This window comes from Arvicola amphibius, chromosome 8 (assembly GCF_903992535.2).
Source record: "Arvicola amphibius chromosome 8, mArvAmp1.2, whole genome shotgun sequence".
Lineage (NCBI taxonomy): Eukaryota > Metazoa > Chordata > Mammalia > Rodentia > Cricetidae > Arvicola > Arvicola amphibius.
This window is the reverse complement of record NC_052054.1, coordinates 19595352-19612444: the sequence shown is the minus strand read 5'-3', so window position 1 is coordinate 19612444 and position 17093 is coordinate 19595352. Positions and strand designations below refer to the sequence as shown.

Genomic DNA, 17093 nt, shown 5'->3' with positions numbered 1-17093 from the left:
CAGCCACACGGGATTTCTTTTAGGTGTGGGATTTGGAATTGGATCAGATACTAGCTGAATTGTGACATGGGGTGTGCCAAACTATGAGACCCCCTACCCCCCTTCACCGCCTTGTTTTTACATAGCCGAGCAGGGCTGGATCCACAGGTGCCCTGAAAAGGCCTCAAGGGAGAGCATGCAAATGTTTAACATGTTTTCCTACGAGGATCAGTTTTAGAATTAAAAAGTATGTGCTGCCCCCTGGTGGAATTGAAATGCCTGTGCCACCTTTCCCTTAAGCAGTGGTTCTCAACCTTCCTAGTGCTGTGACCACTTAGAAAGGCTCCTTACATTGTGGTGGCCCCCAATCATAAAATTATTTTCTTTGCTACTTTCATAACTGTAATTTTTCTACTATTATTAACCATAATGCAAATATTATCGGAGATAGAACTTGTCAAAGGGGTAGCGACCCACAGGTTGAGAATCACCACCTTATAGCGAACCAGTTATTTTACCTGTAGTGTTCCTTTTCCTAATTCAGGGTAAATGTGGCAGACAAAAAATTATTCTGAAACAATTGGATTTCAGTAACATTCTGTGTATATTAACTTAGCATGGTGGGTGGTGCTCCTTCTCTTCCTCGTTCTCTGTCGTAATCTACAGACTGATGAAATCACAGAGGGCTCTGAATTTTAGTCGAGTTAATGAGGAGTGGTCCTGGCCTAGACTACCTTATTTGTGTTTCCTCTTTAATCTTCTGTATGCTCTGAGCGCCATCAGCTTGCTTCGGTCCGCTCCGCTTGCTGCTTTTCAATGAGCTCACAGGCTGACTGACGTTTGTCTTCCAGGCTTCACAGGCCCGTTTGAAGTACCTCAACCAGTACATCAAGAAGCCATCTGATGTCCCCGTCCAAGAGACTTTGTCTGCGAGCCAGAGTCAAATTAAACCCACAGATGAAGGTCAGTGGAGGCCACCCAACTGCTCAGGCATTTGGTGGCGCCTCCTTAGTGACAAAGAATTATCTCAGAGTTTCTGGTACTCAGGATGGTGAAAGGCCATGGGGCTTCACATCAGGACACGAATAGCCTTTTGATTATCAAACCGCTTGTACTTACTTTCTCTTATAAGACTCACATGCCTGTTCTCCACACATGAGCAGAGGTGATTTTTCCCTACTTAAGCAAAGTTGAAGAATATGGTACGGTGGCACTCACCTGTAATCCCAGCATTTGGGAGGTAAAGGCAGGAAGGAGGCTCAGAAGTTCGTGCCCACCCTCAGCTATAGAGTGGATTCAGGGCCAGCCTGGGCTACAGGAGAGTCTGTCTTGAAAAGGAAAAAAAGATAAGGAAAAGATGGAAGCAGAGATGAAATGAGGTGGTTACTCAGTGTGATGGTAGTCACGTGGAATTAGAGGCAGTCCTATTACTGCCGTAAATCTGGCACCTTCTTAAGAAGAATAAAAATAATAACAAGATAGTCATAATGAAGATAACTATGTATATGGAATGTTTGTCATGGCTTGGCGACTTGCATTTCTTAAATTACAGTTTACCGTAGTGTCCAAAGGTTATTGCTCCCAAGACCTACAATGTCTATCAAAATGCACAGGCATTCTAGACCCTTCTAGGACATGGTGATGTCTTTGCATTTAATCTATGCACATTCTCCTGCATGCTTTAAATTATCATTATAATTCTTATAATCATAATTCAATCTAAGTGCTTTCTAAGTAGTTGTTAATCTATATCATTTAGAGAATATAAAGGCAAACAATGTGTATATGTATGTGTTTACATATATTTATGTATATGTGTATGTTCATCACATGTAAAACTAACATAGAACTAACTACACAGTAGATAACAAAATAACATTTTCAACTACATATTTCAAATTGTTTAGTATTTATTATGCTATGTGTTTGTGCATGTGCATGCTGTAATGATGGTCTCCACACTATACATATAGAGGACGGACAACTTTGCTAGTCAGTTTTCTCCTCTACATGGACCCCAGGAGTTGAACTCAGATCACTAGACTTACATAGCAAGCATTACTTTACCCTCGTGGGCATCTGTCATCCTTTAACCGTATATGTTTAAAATGCCTTATTAATTTCATTAATTTTTATGTTTTTTATGTTATGTATGTGTGTTTTTTCCTGCATGTATGTTTATGTACCACATGTGTGTCTGGTGTTCAAGGAGGCCAGAAGACATCATCAGATCTCCTGAAACTAGATTTATAGCCAGTTGTCATATGGGTGCTGGAATTCAAGTATGGGTCTTCTAGAAAAGCACCTAGTGCTCTTAAACACTGAACCACTTCTCCAGCCCTGCCTTAACAAATTCTTGATTAGTGGTTAGTTGACTGAATCCCTGGGTACAAAAAATAAACTTATCCAGTGATACAGAAGACAAACTATATTTTATTTGGCATTTATACACCAAGTAATTGATGTACTTCTTGATCTCCAAGGTGGAGAAAATCTCAATAATATTTCTACATTCATGAGAATCAAGAGACCCTGCAAGCATGCAGACCTGGCCCTCCTTTGAACCATCTGTCTTCTCATACTCGCTCAACTATATCCAAGTACCACTGCTCTAAACTTATATGGGGGCAGAAGCAATTCACATCCCAAACGCTGCATTTCATTCAAATTAGAATATAATGCAAAGTAGATCACCTACAATGGATGAATAAATAGGAGAAAAGTGCATGGTTAACATGAACTTTAGGGCTGGTTATTACGGTTTCTTCATGGCCAAGAAGTCACTGTTAGAATCACTACTAAGGAAAATCCTCCTAGCTTTAGGATCTTCACAAGTAAGAACCCCCTTCAGTTTTATTTTAAGAAAATTTAATGCCAAGTCTTACTAGTGCTTCCCAAAGAGAAGTGCCTTGCCTATGTACAGTGGTTCCAATACTTAAAACCTCACTTTTGTCAATATTGTCCCAGTTTCTAAATGCTTCTGATTGTATGTGGCTTTCGTATTCCACGAGGTTGCCAGGATCACCATACACTCATGCCTACACTGGTCATATCATGCTTTGACATCCTGATGCTGCAGGTTAGACCCTGCAAAGCTATGGAATTGTGTCCGCCAAAGCTGAGCTCCTAGAAGCAAGCCTTGTTAGATTTGTTTTGCAAGTGACTTCGTGGAGTGCAAGTTATTCTTTTTCAGGAACATATACATTATGCTATAGGAGAAGTAGCAGGAGGTGCTGGGAAAGATGCAGACACCAAAGAAGTGCCGCCACCTGCAACAGGAAGTGCGCCATCGAAGAAAGATGCAGACACCAAAGAAGTGTCACCACCTGCAACAGGAGGTTTGCTTTGGAAGAAGTGGCAGCTGTCCAAGAGCATGAAGGATCTGTCAAAATCTACAAGCAGTGATAGCAAAACATCTGTAACAGGAAAGGAAGAGAAAGAGCAGAGTGCACCTAAGGAGACCATTGGTGAGTTCTGATCTGGCTGGGAAGGTAAGATGGACACTTGACTTTGAAACAGCAGTATACACAGATTATAACAAACGTGAAACTGGGGCTCCCGAAATAGAAAAAAAAGTACATCTGTCACAGCTGGCACCACAGCATGGCTCCCCGGGATATTAATCTAGAGTTCTCTCATCGCAAGGCCTATAGTAAATGCTGAAATTAGAAAAAAAAAATACTATTGACTAAGAATTCTTTATCCAGTAAAAACCACTGTTAAAAACTTAAGCCAAAATAGGAGTGCAGTTATAGTTTAGTGGTAGAGCTCTTGCCTAGCACATGCGAAGTTCTAAGTTCAATTTTCAGAACTGAAAAAAAGCAAACTTAAAAAAAGAGGAAGTGATTAAGGAAAAATAGGTACATCTTCCTGAAGACAAACAACAATAGATGTGAGTCTAGAATAGATGGTTTAAAATAAGTGTCTGGATTAAGATAAAATGACCCCAGAAAGTAATTCAGATCCATAAGAAAAGTTCGTTATGTAGATATATGTTTGAAGAAATCACTATCGTATTTCCAAAGTTTTCATTGGCTTGAAAGTAATTGGAAAACGGTACTGGTTGGCTTCTGACACATAAACAACCTGCCAATAATAGTAGAAGTGGTGGCTGGGAAAAGGAGCTGTGCAAGAAAAATGTATTATCTCTTGCTTTCACGAATACCAATGTGATATAGTGGGAAACGCAAATGTTTATTATAAAAACTATTCTCAAACAAATGAAAATGGTAGCATAACATAGGGAAACCATCAAACATAGCCGAGGCTAAAAGGGGAATCTATAGGGATGAACGCCACCTTCAAAAAAGTACCATCGCTACAGCTCACAGAGCTGGCGTACTGAGAACAAAGCCAGCTCAAATTTAGAAGGAAAGAAGTAAAAACCAGAGCAGAAATAAATGAATTAGAGACTGAAAATCAAAATATGAATGAGTAGCTACATTTGACTTTAAAAAGGAGGGGGATGACTCAAATAAGCAAAAATGGGATGTGGAAAGAAAAACATTAAAATTAACAGCAGAGAAATACAAAGGTGGTGTTAGCGATTATTATGAACAACTGTTTGCCAGCAGTGACCTAAAATAGATGGGCAAGTTCCTGGACATGCAGCTTACAGAGATTGGATGATGAGGGTCTGGGCTGGGGGACAGTTCAGTAGGTAAAGTACTTGCTACGGAGCAGAAGGACCTGAGTTCAGGTCTGCCCCTCGCGTGCATGGCAGCTTGGAAACACGTGGATCCCTGAGTTTACTGGCCGGTAAGTCTACTGAAACAAATGAGCTCCGAGCTCAGCAGGTGACCATGTCTCCAAAGGTAAGGGGGACAGCCATGGTGGAAGCTGCCTGTTGAAGAAGCTTCTGTATGCTTCCCTACACACACACAAACACACTAACATACACGCATATACGCGCGCACACACACACACACACACACACACACAAACACAAATTTAGATAGTGCATGATGAAGAAGTAGAAGACCTAAACAGACCTATTACAAGTCTGAATCAGGAATGAATTCTCCACTACAGAAAATCCAGGGACAAGGCAGCGTCCACCTCACATTGACTCAGTTAGATGTCTAGCAGTGTGAGATCTTAAGACAGTCACACTATTGTGTGAGGCTAGCATCACATTGGTCTAATCAGGCACAACAATAAAAAAGAAAACCAAGGAAACTAGAAAAAGAAATCCTCAACAAAACCAAACAAACCGGGGTCCAGAGCTGGTCAGTCTTAAAGATTGCTATCTGGTCTTGCAGAGGATTTAAGTTTTGTTCCTGAAACCCATGTCTTCAGGCTCACAACTGCTTATAACTTCAGTTCCAGGGGAATCTGATGTTCTTTTCTGGTTTCCATAGGCATATACACATTCATGTGAAGATTACACACACATACTTTAAAATAAAATAAATCCGTAAAAGCCCTGACAAAGCAAATGCAACAACATATTAAAAATATTATTCACTATGATCAAGTTGGATTCACACCAAGGATGTAAGTATAATTCAAAAGATCATTAAATTGGATATGCCACATAAACAGAATAAAGGGCAAGAATTCACCGAGGCTGGGCCAAAGTCAGTCTGTCAATCAGAAACCCAGTCCTGTGACAACTAAGCAACCCATACAGTGTTTCACAGATCCATGCATGAGGATGAATGCCTGGTGGCCTAATTCACTAGCTCTAGAAATTCTCTATAGGTATATTTCATCTGTAAACAATGATGACACAGTTTTTTTCTAATATCGCTAAGATTTGTTATTCTTCCTCTTGCCCAGTTGCTCTGGTAAGCCCCGCAGACTATGTTGAATGAAAGAGATGAATGTAAGCATCCTTGTCTTATTCCAGACCTTTTTTTTTTTTTACTTTTTTCTGTTCAGTAATACTAGAATTAGTATCCAAATGACCTATGTCTTATTTGAGAAATGACCCATGAAGTATGAAAAGGCAAGCAAAGGGGGCAATCAGGGAAGACGTCATACTTACAATGACAACACCGTTACTTTCTGGAAAGCCATCAGTAGGATCAGTAGTTGAGTAGGCAATGAATGAGAGAAAAAGCAGCAGTACCTTGAGTCTTTTTGGGTCAGAGAATGTTCTCTCAATGATAGGTCGATCCACGACTGCCTACAGTTATCCAAACCCATACAATATTTACGACCTAGAGTAAACACTAAAGTAAACAATGGTGTTTGGGAGATGGTGGCCCTCGGAAAATATCAGCAATGGGGGAAGTTGTGCATGCATTGGAGAAGGGTTAAACTGAGTAACTCCAATATTGCTGTGATTCCAAAACTACTCTTAGAAATAAGAATTAAAAACATAGAGAATGAAATGGAAAGATTTTTTTCTTTGTAATTACAACTTGTATCACGATCTTAATCAGTCACTTTGGGTAGAGGGCTAAAGTTGGGTTAGTGAGATAAAGTACCTGCTTGCCATGTAAGCCTGACCATCTGAGTTCACTGCCTGACACATTAAAGCCAGATGCGGTGTCATGCGTCTGTCCTCCTAGTGCTGCTGGAGATGGGAGGTGGGCATAGAACGGGTTGGCGGTTCACTGGCCAGCTGGCCGTAGTGTGATGTACAGCAGCAGCAATAAGAGAAATCCCTCTTCACCAAGGTTGAAGGTGAGAGCTGACTCCGAAAAGCCATCCTCTGCTCCCCGCCCCTACTCCATGCATGCACCATATGCATGCTAGCACATCAAAACAAACAAACAAACAAACAAACAAAAACTTACTGTGGTTTGGAAATCCCTTAAGAGGTTAACTACCATTATATTACCTCATGACCCAACTCATTCCTACTTATAGGAGATGTTTAGGAAACAAACCTAGGTTGATCAATGTAGACTAACGGCTGGGCTGCCCCGAGCTTCTAGGGGAAGGGACACTGACTGTAGAAGGACAGGAACCAGTCTGAATTATGCAAATGTCTTAAAACTGGGTTTTTATGGTAATCCAAGTACCTACTAGATTTATTTTACAAGTATTGCATGTATCCTTCAGATGAGGTAGGTTTTTTTTGTTTGTTTTGCTTGAAAATGATGCTTTCTTTTTATTTTAAAGACATAGTGGTCTGGAAAAGTCAAAAGGTCATTATCATCCAAAGACTGAAATTCTTTATTAAATCTGTTCATGTGGCTCCCTGTGGGTGCATGGAGTAAAAGTTGGTCCTTTGATCTTCAGTATATTCATCTTATATATTGTTCAATCCAGAGGAAGGTGTAATAATGCATCTTATGTACATTTAAATTCCAACTCCCATAGTGCTCAGCATGATTTTCAGACATTTTTCAAGCTTTTTCAATTTTGAATCATTTAATTTGCTTATAATGAAACTTTGTAATTTAAATAAGAGGCTATTTTCCTCCCTCATTTAACTGCAAATAGAAAAGAATCTGTTACTATTCTGATGTTGCATATTCATATTTTTTATTTTTTACCTCTTTTACTTAGCTATAGACAAATTCACACAAGAGGATAAATATGAAATAAAATTTGTAAGTGTTTTTCAAAAATAATAACAAAAGTAAAGGGTTGTTTCTTAACAGAAAACATTGTTTTCAACCAGAAGGAAATATAATAGCGATTTAGCTATTTACTTCTGGAAGCCTGTGTTTACTTTCCAACAGTAACCCGTCCACGATCTCAGACAGTTTTGGAAACATCTCCACGACTCATTCGAAAAGCCCTAGAATTTGTGGACTTCAGTCATTATATACGGTGAGTTTTTTTTAGCAAAAATGATTAATGCAGACAAGTGTGTTCATAAAATCTTAGATATAGCCCTAATTGGTAATTGCTAAGTAATTGAAAAGTTGAAATTAAATGCTTAATATGTCTTCATTTTGTCTGTCTTTAAAGCTACAAGATTATTCATCTTATATTTCTCAAATATTTTATTACATTGATTATCAACTCATTTAAGTGACTTTTGTAAAAAATTAATTTGAACCTACATAAAGTTCTCATACTACCCACAACTATTATTTAATGAAGTTACATTTTCTTCAGAACTAAATAATAGGATTAATAAAGCCTGTTGCGTATGTTTTTATGTTTGAGAATGTCATCACTCTTTTGAAATTGATGAATTTAGATGTGAAACCCACACAATTCTCATAGTTTTGGAACCAGTTTCATAGTCACCTTAGCTAATCATTTATCTGATTTAACTGATACTTCCCATAATATTTTCTAAAATATCAATGAGTCAATATACAGTACCTAACCCAATTTTTAAAAATTAATCTTTTATTCCACTAACTCTCATGTTTGGTTGGATTCAGCTCAGCTCACTGTTAACACAATTCTAAATTAATTTGTATTCTGAAGTGTTATTTACTTTCAAACTCTCAAAAATGATGCTCTTATGTCATCTGACGTTTCCTATCAAGGAAAACAAGTGGCGAGCCTGTGCTGCACACAGAGGAGCTGAGCAAGCAGCAGACAATGCAGAAGGCAGAAGAAATCCACCAGTTCCGGCAGTACAGGTCCCGAATCCTTAGCATCAGAGACATTGATCAGGAAGAACGCTTCAAGCTAAAGGATGAGGTTCTAGAAACATATGGAGAGATGCGGGTAAGTCTGGGAGCACCTCTGGCTACATCTGTAAGGGTCCTTTGTGATGTAGGTGTGTCTTCTATCTATCTGTTGATTTCATTGGTTAATAAAGAAACTGCCTTGGCCCATTTGATAGGCCAGCCCTTAGGTGGGTGGAGTAGACAGAACAGAATGCTGGGAGAAGGGAAGTTAGTAGACTGCCATGCCTCTCCTCTCTGGGACAGTCGCCATGAAGCCTTTCACTAGGTCAGGCGTGCTGAATCTTTCCCGGTAAGACACCACTCGTGGTGTTACACGGATTATTAGATAAGGGTTAGTCAAGATGTGAGTAAGAGGCTGTAACTAATGGGCCAGGCAGTGTTTAAATGAATACAGTTTTGTGTTGTTATTTCAGGGCATAAAATAGCCAGGTGGCCGGGAGCTCCCATCACTACACCTTTGTAACAGGAAAAAGAAAGCAAAGTTACACATCTGAGTAGAAAGAATTCGTAGTATCCGACTCTAAAGTTCATCACCTCCCAGAAAGGCTGGGCATCCATCCATGTATCTCCTTTCACTCACCGCCTCCTTAAAACCCCACTAGCCTACCATAATAGGAATCTATCTAAGATGGGATGAATGTGAGAGAAGATGAGACACTATTTGTGAATGTTTAAAATTACAGGGTGAGCACTTGTGACCTGAGCTGAGACAGGCAAACCCAATGCTGGCTGTGGAAAATGTTTTAGAATCTGCTTGTTTACTCATAGTGCCTTCACAGGATATCCCACAAGCCCAGCAGGCCAGCACCATGGACATTATGAAGTGAAAATGAAATGGGACAATGATAATTAGGCTTAAAGTTACAGATCAAAACCACAACTTTTCACTGTGGTAACCATTATCTCTGTGCCCCCCTCACCCCTGCCACACACGTCTGTACCAGTGTAGAGGTGTTTTATGAAGACATTCTCCAAACAAAAGTTTTCTTTTCAGTGGGAGACAGATTAATTGAAGACAAGACTATGACAGAAATGGAAAGATGTAGTAAATGTGGAAGAATGACTCCCATCTGTGATGACAGAAACTTATTGCTTTCTTCTCACTCCCCTAACACACATACACACACAAATACACTCAAGCATGCACACACAGACACACACCTACTCATACACTCACACACTGCACTGACATACAGACACACTCTTACAATACTACACATACTCTTACATACACAGATATAGGCAGACACATATATATGCATGTACACATAGATGCGTGCACATACACACACACACACACACACACATGCACACACAGAGACGGAGAGCTATAGAACTTTCTAAGTATTTTAGCCATAGTAATACTGGATCCTCCACCACAGTATTGCTTACTGATGTGGAGGGATCTGCTCGTTAGATATATCTTTGTTTTGTTCAATAGTCACTTCAAACAAAACATCTCCAAATATTAATTATAGCAATTTTAGCCCTCTCTCTCATTTCAGGACAAACATGTTACTTCACCATTGTCATCTTAGAAATTGACAATTGCAACTTCTCTTGCTCAGAGCAGAAACCTTGGAGACAGTTTTGCCTGTCAGTCTTTACCAGAGATCCATTATCAAAGCCCATGTAGTCTACTTTGAGAATCTATGGAAAGCTCAGATGCTGCCACTCTCTCTATATCCAGTACCCCAGTGCAGACCATCATGCTTTCTGGTCAGGGTCTTTCTACAGACCCCTCATTGATCTTGCTAGCTACTTCCATCTTTTTCTCTCTTTGATGTGGCCTGTCCTTAGCAGCCAGAGGGCTCTGTCATTCAGTATAAATTGTTTACTTCTGTGGTAACAAACAATCTCACCATTTCAGTAACCAATGCAGGATCTGGTAAACTTGTTTTCTATAACAGGGGGTGAAATTTTTTCCTCTGTGGGATCTTTGACTGTTTATCTATTTGTCCATCATATACTGCTTCTAGTTACCTCATCTTACCAATATTAACACATAATCAACATTAATACTTAACTAAATGGGAATACATCAAATAAACAATACTTTATTAAAACAAAACAAAACAAAACAAAAAACAGGCAATAGTCAGATTTGCTCAAGAGACTTGAGCTCACTAGGCCCTGGCATTTTTTATTCTAGGCACATGTCTAACGCAGCACAGTGGGTTCTGGTAATGTCTACTAAGATACTAGATGAAGCTGGAAGAGATCATTTGTGGAAACTCTGCTGCGACCACATTGAACTGAGCATGGCAATTGGGTCATGCCACATCTGTCCAGAAATAGCACTTATTTCCATTCAAATTCTATTGGTTAAAGAAATCACACATTCACTAAGAGTTTCAAAGATGGAGTCAACTTTGGTCGATTGTTCAACATAAAGAACTTTAAAACAATTACCTGGTTGCTGTTACTTTGTTATAGTAAATCTATCAATCTAATATGGAGGGCCATGTTACCTTGAGCCTGAAAAAGAATGGAGAATTATTTTATTGATTGCACTAATGGTATGATCATGCCTGGTTTTGATTTTTTTAAGTTATTTTCCTATTTTAAGTTACTTCCTTATTGTTTAAAATGAAATCTTAATATATTTATAATAAAATATGAATACATTTTAAGCCTATCACTCCTAGAGAACAGACTATAGATAAAAACAGCCTTGGTTCTGGTTTGTTCTTATACTTGAAAGGGAAGAAAAGGAATTGTGTTTCATAAATGAATCAGAATCAACGAATGACTGTTAAATCACACAGATTCAATATAACATAGTACATGGTCAGAAATAGGGAGTTTCAAGGTTATGGACTTACTTTCTGTGTTTAGAAGCTAAGGTAACGCAACAGATGAGGATGTGTAGAGAAAAAATATTAACTGGGACCCCGAGTTTAGAGCCTAGTCATTCAAGTGTGGGGTACAAATAAACATCCTCATTTTGACTGAAGCCATTTTAAGAGAAACCAAAGAGTAATACACTTCTTATCAGGCGGGAGAGAATAACTCTTCCAGAACCCCTTAGAAGTTTACTGGCATGTGTTCAACTGACTTGGTACACATCTTTAAGATGTTTGTATCTTGCTCACTCACTCTTTCCAATGTGCACATACTGCTGTCTTATGCCAGTGCACTTTGCTCTAGGAATCCAATTTTATGGAATTTATAGTAGGTTTATTCCATCAAATGCATTGTGAAGTCTGATTCTGGCATCCAGCTATTCCAGCCTCTCAGTAAAATCATGCCCATTGCAGAACAGTGGGGAAAACCCTCAAAGAATTTAGCATGAAGAGAAAGCTGACATTTCTAGAAAGTTTTCTTTATTCCAGTATTGATCCATTAATACTTATTATCCCACTGTATTGGGTTTGAAGCAGTCAACAACAGTGAGGCCTTCTCCACATTCAGAGGAAGGAGAAGACGAGGAAGCAGCAAGCCGTCCTGAGAAGGACAGTTAGTGAGACTGAGGATGGTTACTAATGTGACACCCAGTGAGCTGAGAGAGGTCAGGTGACCGCAGAAGAGATGGCTAAGTAGGAACAGAATCAAGAACTGATCTTGAATGTAGCTACACACTGGTGGCCGGTGTCCTAGACAGTACTGTTATCTACCATGCTGAGAATGAAAGAAAGATATCAGGCTAGCTGTTCTTACTCAGAAGGTCTGCAGCACAGTCCTGGTATATCTTGCCAGAGTTAGAGCACAGGTGGGGACTAGTAATCTCCCAAGCGCAACTGCTGTGTGAGGGACAGGTAGATTTTGAACTCATTTAAGGCAAAGTTCCACTACCGAAATCTCTACCAATTTCTCTGCCATTTATTTTTCACTTGCCTTGTATCACATATTCCTAAACGTTCAAGGACAAACCTAGCTCCCATCTTCAGTGAGTTTCCCCATTAATGTGTTAGCATGAGGACAGGATAAAGAAAATGTATTTATTTTCCTGTTGCTTATGTATAATTATCAGTGAGACTGATCGGCTTGGGCTTGTTTTGGAATAGGATTCCGTAGATGAAGCCCGGCAGAAGATCCTTGATATCCGGGAAGAATACAGAAACAAGTTACTGGAGGCTGAGCGCTTAAGGCTGGAGGCTTTGGCAGCCCAAGAGGCTGCAATGAAGGTGGAGTCAGAGAAGAAGTCTCCAGTTTCTGACTCACAGAAGAAGAAGAAGACGGGAAAGAAAAAGTGACCGAGAGCTCCTGTGCACTCTCTTCTGTAGTGGAAGGAGTGTTGAAGGCACTACCGCTTTGCCTCTTGCTAAAACATAGAATAACTGAAACTGGAGAAAATGTTTCTCACTCAGTTTCTTCATTCAAATGTTCACTAGTGTCTCAGATGTTCTAATTTCACTAAAATTGCTTTACAAAAGGTTTAGATTGTAAATAAAATTGTTTACATGTCAAATATCTTGTATTAAATTTGTGTGTATATTGTGTGTGTTTGCATGTGTGTGTAAGTGTGCACACCCATGGATATACATTTAGGGATCAGAAACTCTTTTGGGGGGTCTGTCTCTCCTTCCACCTTGTTTGACCATGATATCTAGTTTCTGCTGCTGTACTCCAAGCTTGCTAGTCCACAGGCTTCTAGGTGAGATAATTCTGTACTCACTCCCCATCTCACCATATGAACACCAGGATTGCCATGTGCTAATAAACATGGCATACATATATTTCAGGGAATTCCTACTCAAGTCATAGACTCTTGTAGCCACTGGTTTGGATCCACTGAGACATCTTCCCAGCTCTGAATTTTAAATATTTTTAATTTTAATTATGTTTATATGTGCCTGTGTGTATGTCTGCATAAGTGACCTGCCTTCAGAGGCCAGAAGATTGCATCAGATTGCCTGGTTCTATGTGCCACCCCTTGTGGGAGGTGATCTCAGGTGGTCTACAAATACAGCAAGTGCTCTTAAAGGATAAGCCATCTCTCCAGGCCCCTGAATTTTAATTGGTAGCAAAACAAGACCCTAAATGGGTCAAGAGGGTTATCTTTGAAAAAAATCAATGAAAATAAATTTTCATTATTTATTTCAAAAGTTTTAGAAGTTTAATAAGGACTCTTCATAATTGTACCATTTTTAATGCTAAAATTTAGTACAATGTTATTAAGCAAATGTTTCTAGTGCAACCGAGAAGGTGTCAGGAATCATAGTGAGCATGATGACCTGGCAGAAGTCACAAACACAACCCTCTGTGATCTGCTGTGGGACAATGATCTGTACCCTGTCCCTTGTATTTTAAATCAACACTGATGGGCCAGTAGCCAGGCAAGAAGTATAGGTGGGGTGACCAGGCAGGAAGTAGAGGTGGGGCAAAGAGAATTCTGGGAAGGGGAAAGTTCAGTTTGCAGTCATCACCGGGACAGAGAGCAAACAAGATATGACTCACCAGAAAAGATACCAAGTCATGTGGCTAACTCAGACAAAAATTATAGGCTAATATAGGTTATAAAATTAATAAGAATTAATGCTGATATACTAGGCCAATCAGCATTTATCTAAAATACAAGTGACAAGGTACAGACCCATTTCCCACAACACTCTCAGTCAGTAGAGCATGAGACTCTTAATCTTAATGGAGCTTCAGACCCATCTGGTGAGTGTGGACCACTGAGGTGAGGAGAGCCATTGCAGCAGCTAGTGTCTGCATGGAAACATTATACTCTTTGTCTGTACACTGACTGATTAGCAAACGTGTTTCTTTTCTTCCTTTATTATTTATTTACTTATTTTTACTTTTTTTGAGACAGGGTATCATAGGAGCCCACTTGTTCATTCCCAGCTGCTCAGACCTGAAATAACCACTCAGAAACTGTATTAATTAAATCACTGCTTGACTCTTGTTACTTACTGGCTAGCTCTTACATCTAGAATTAATGCATTTCTATTTTTTTTTTATTTTAGTATGAGGCTCGTGGCTTACTGGCAAGTTTCAGCTGTTGCTTGTGTCTTTCCCCTCTGGGAGCTCCATGGCATCGCCCTGATTCTGCCTTCTTTTGTAACAGGAGGAATGGGCTGCTTGTCATTCCGGCCACTTGGCTATCTTACACCTAAAATAATCACACAGAAACTGTATTTATTTAAACACTATCTGGCCCATTAGCTCTAACTTGTTATTGGCTAATTCTTACATCTTAATTTAATCCATGTCTATTAATCTATATATCGCCATGTAACTGTGTCTTACTGGCAAGATTCTAACAAGTGTCCATCTCAGACAGGAGACCCATGGCGTCTCTCACTCTGCCCTTCTTCCCAGTATTCAGTTCTATCTTCTCTGCCTACCTAAGTATTGTCCTATCAACTAGGACAATTTATTCATTATCCAATGAAAGCAACACACAAACAGAAGGAACTCCTACACCATTCTTCCTCCCCGCATTCAGTTTAGTTTTCCCCACCCACTCTACTCTGCTCTATCACAGGCCAAGGAAGATTCTTTATTCATTAACCAATAAAAGCAACACATAGACAGAAGGACTTCCCATACCACAGGGTCTATGCATTGGCTGACCTGGAACTCACAGAGATATATCTACTTGCATGTACCCCATACCTTGCTCTTTTCTCAAAATTGTTAAATGAGGGGAAAACATGGAAAGGAAAATAAAGATTTTGATAAGGGAAAAAATGAGCACCCATTCAACACAAACTTTGTGTACTGTACTATTCTTGTGAATCGAACCAAATAAAACCCTGTAAGACACTGATTAACTGGGGAACTGGCATGTAATTTCCAGTCCCTGAGATTTCTGTTCCTTTCCATACAAGGGGCCAAGTATTACCTATGACACTAGAACACTTTTCATAACTAGATAACCAGATGTTTTAGGTTTTTGTTAAAAATGAACGGCTAGGCCATGGTGGCACATACCTTTCATCATATCACTGGGGGTGGTGGGAAAGGCAGGCAGATCTCTGTGAGTTTGAGGTTAGCCTGGTCTATAGACTGACTTTTAGAACAGCCAGGGCTACACAAAATATCCCTGTCTCAAAAATCAAACCAACTAACCAACCAAACAAACAAGCAAAAACCTACTTGAAGGATCCCGACTACAGCTCACACATGTACCCCTTCCTGAAACTATCAGACTATTGAAACACTAGTACCCCCAAGGAATTGGAATTTCCAAGGGAATCTCTACAGGGAAGGAAAAAGGTTGAAGCCTGATTCCAGTCACAACAGGATTTTGTCTCCCAGGAAGAGATTTCACACAGTTCTGACAACTGCCATGTAAGACTGACTGAAGGGCAACAAGGAGTGATTGGACCAAGCCTTGACTGCACAGCCTAGTTATGTATGTAACTTACCTCTATTTAAACCTAAATTCAAGTCAAAACCCAAACCACAGACCTAGAAAGTCTACTGGGCCTCTTTATTTTTTCTTCTCTTAAATCTTACCATATTGAATGAATTTCCTTTCTCTGATTTTAATTATTCTTTGCTTTTTATTTAAATTAGCACATTGAGGAAGGGTGACTGTCTTAGTTAGGGTTTCTATTATTGTGAAAAGACACATGACTACGGCAACTCATATAAAGAAAAACATTTAATTGTGGTAACTCTTAGTTCAGAGGTCTATCCATTATCATCATGGCAGGAAGCAAGGCAGCCTGCTGGCAGACATGGTGCTAGAGAAGGAGATGAGAGTTCTTACATGGTGACTTGCAGACAACAGGAAGTGCAATGTCTCACTGGGCAGTATCTTGAGAACATATGAGACTTTAAAGCTCATCCCCATAGTGGCACATTCCTTCAACAAGTCCACACCTACTCCACAAGGTCACACCTCCTAATAGTGACACTTCCTTTAGTGACTATTTTCTTTTAAACTGCCACGGTGACTGTAAGGTAAAAGGGCCAGTGGAAGAAACCCACCCTGCTCCCAAATCCAGAGCCAGTAAAAGAAATACTTAGACCCTGAAGCCAGAGTCAGTGAATAAAATACTTTGTCCCTGAAACCAGAATCAATAAAAGAAAGGCACTTTGGCCCTGAAACCAGACCCGAATCTTCCCCTGACCAGCTGAACACAAATGCAACCAATCCCTAAACAGGAAAACTAACCAATCCTTGAGCAAGAAATCTAGCCAATCTGAGCTTGTCCAAGCTCAAGAAGATCAAAACCTGACCAATTCCCTCCCTGAAAATCTTCCTGGAAAATCTCTGCCCCTATGAAACCCAATATAAGCCCCTCTGCCTGTACAGTGGTTACTGTCCTCCTCCACCCTGGCAGAGGCAGCCATTCTCTTGGACTCCTCATTCTTAAAACAGTTTTGGGGAAAGATCTTTTGCTGGCATGGAGCAGCAGCTCTGCTAGGAAGCTTCCTTAGGGGAACAGAACAGAAGAAACAATTGACTCCTCTGCTGGGAACCTCCATTAAGGGGAGCCGTGGAGCAGAGTCAGCTGTGATGGCTCTCCCTTGGAGAGGAGCAGGACTGTCAGAGACCATCCTCTACCAGACCCCAGTTTCACGTATAGCCTGACTCCCTGAAAAGTCAGGATACCTTCCTGCTCACAGTTATAGGTATCTGGGATACCTTCCCTTCAC

General features: G+C 39.9%; 1 protein-coding gene across 1 annotated transcript in view; it reads left to right on the top strand.

The window, feature by feature from the left end:
* The window catches only part of Adgb (androglobin), a 112275-nt gene extending 99421 nt beyond the window's left edge, over positions 1–12854 (top strand). The window contains exons 31-35 of the mRNA XM_038339465.1: positions 831–942; positions 3195–3446; positions 7620–7710; positions 8385–8568; positions 12539–12854. Of these exons, the coding sequence (XP_038195393.1) occupies positions 831–942; positions 3195–3446; positions 7620–7710; positions 8385–8568; positions 12539–12727 (828 nt within the window). The 3' untranslated portion in view covers positions 12728–12854. The remainder of the gene's footprint in view (positions 1–830; positions 943–3194; positions 3447–7619; positions 7711–8384; positions 8569–12538) is intronic.
* The last annotated feature ends 4239 nt before the right edge of the window (positions 12855–17093 follow it).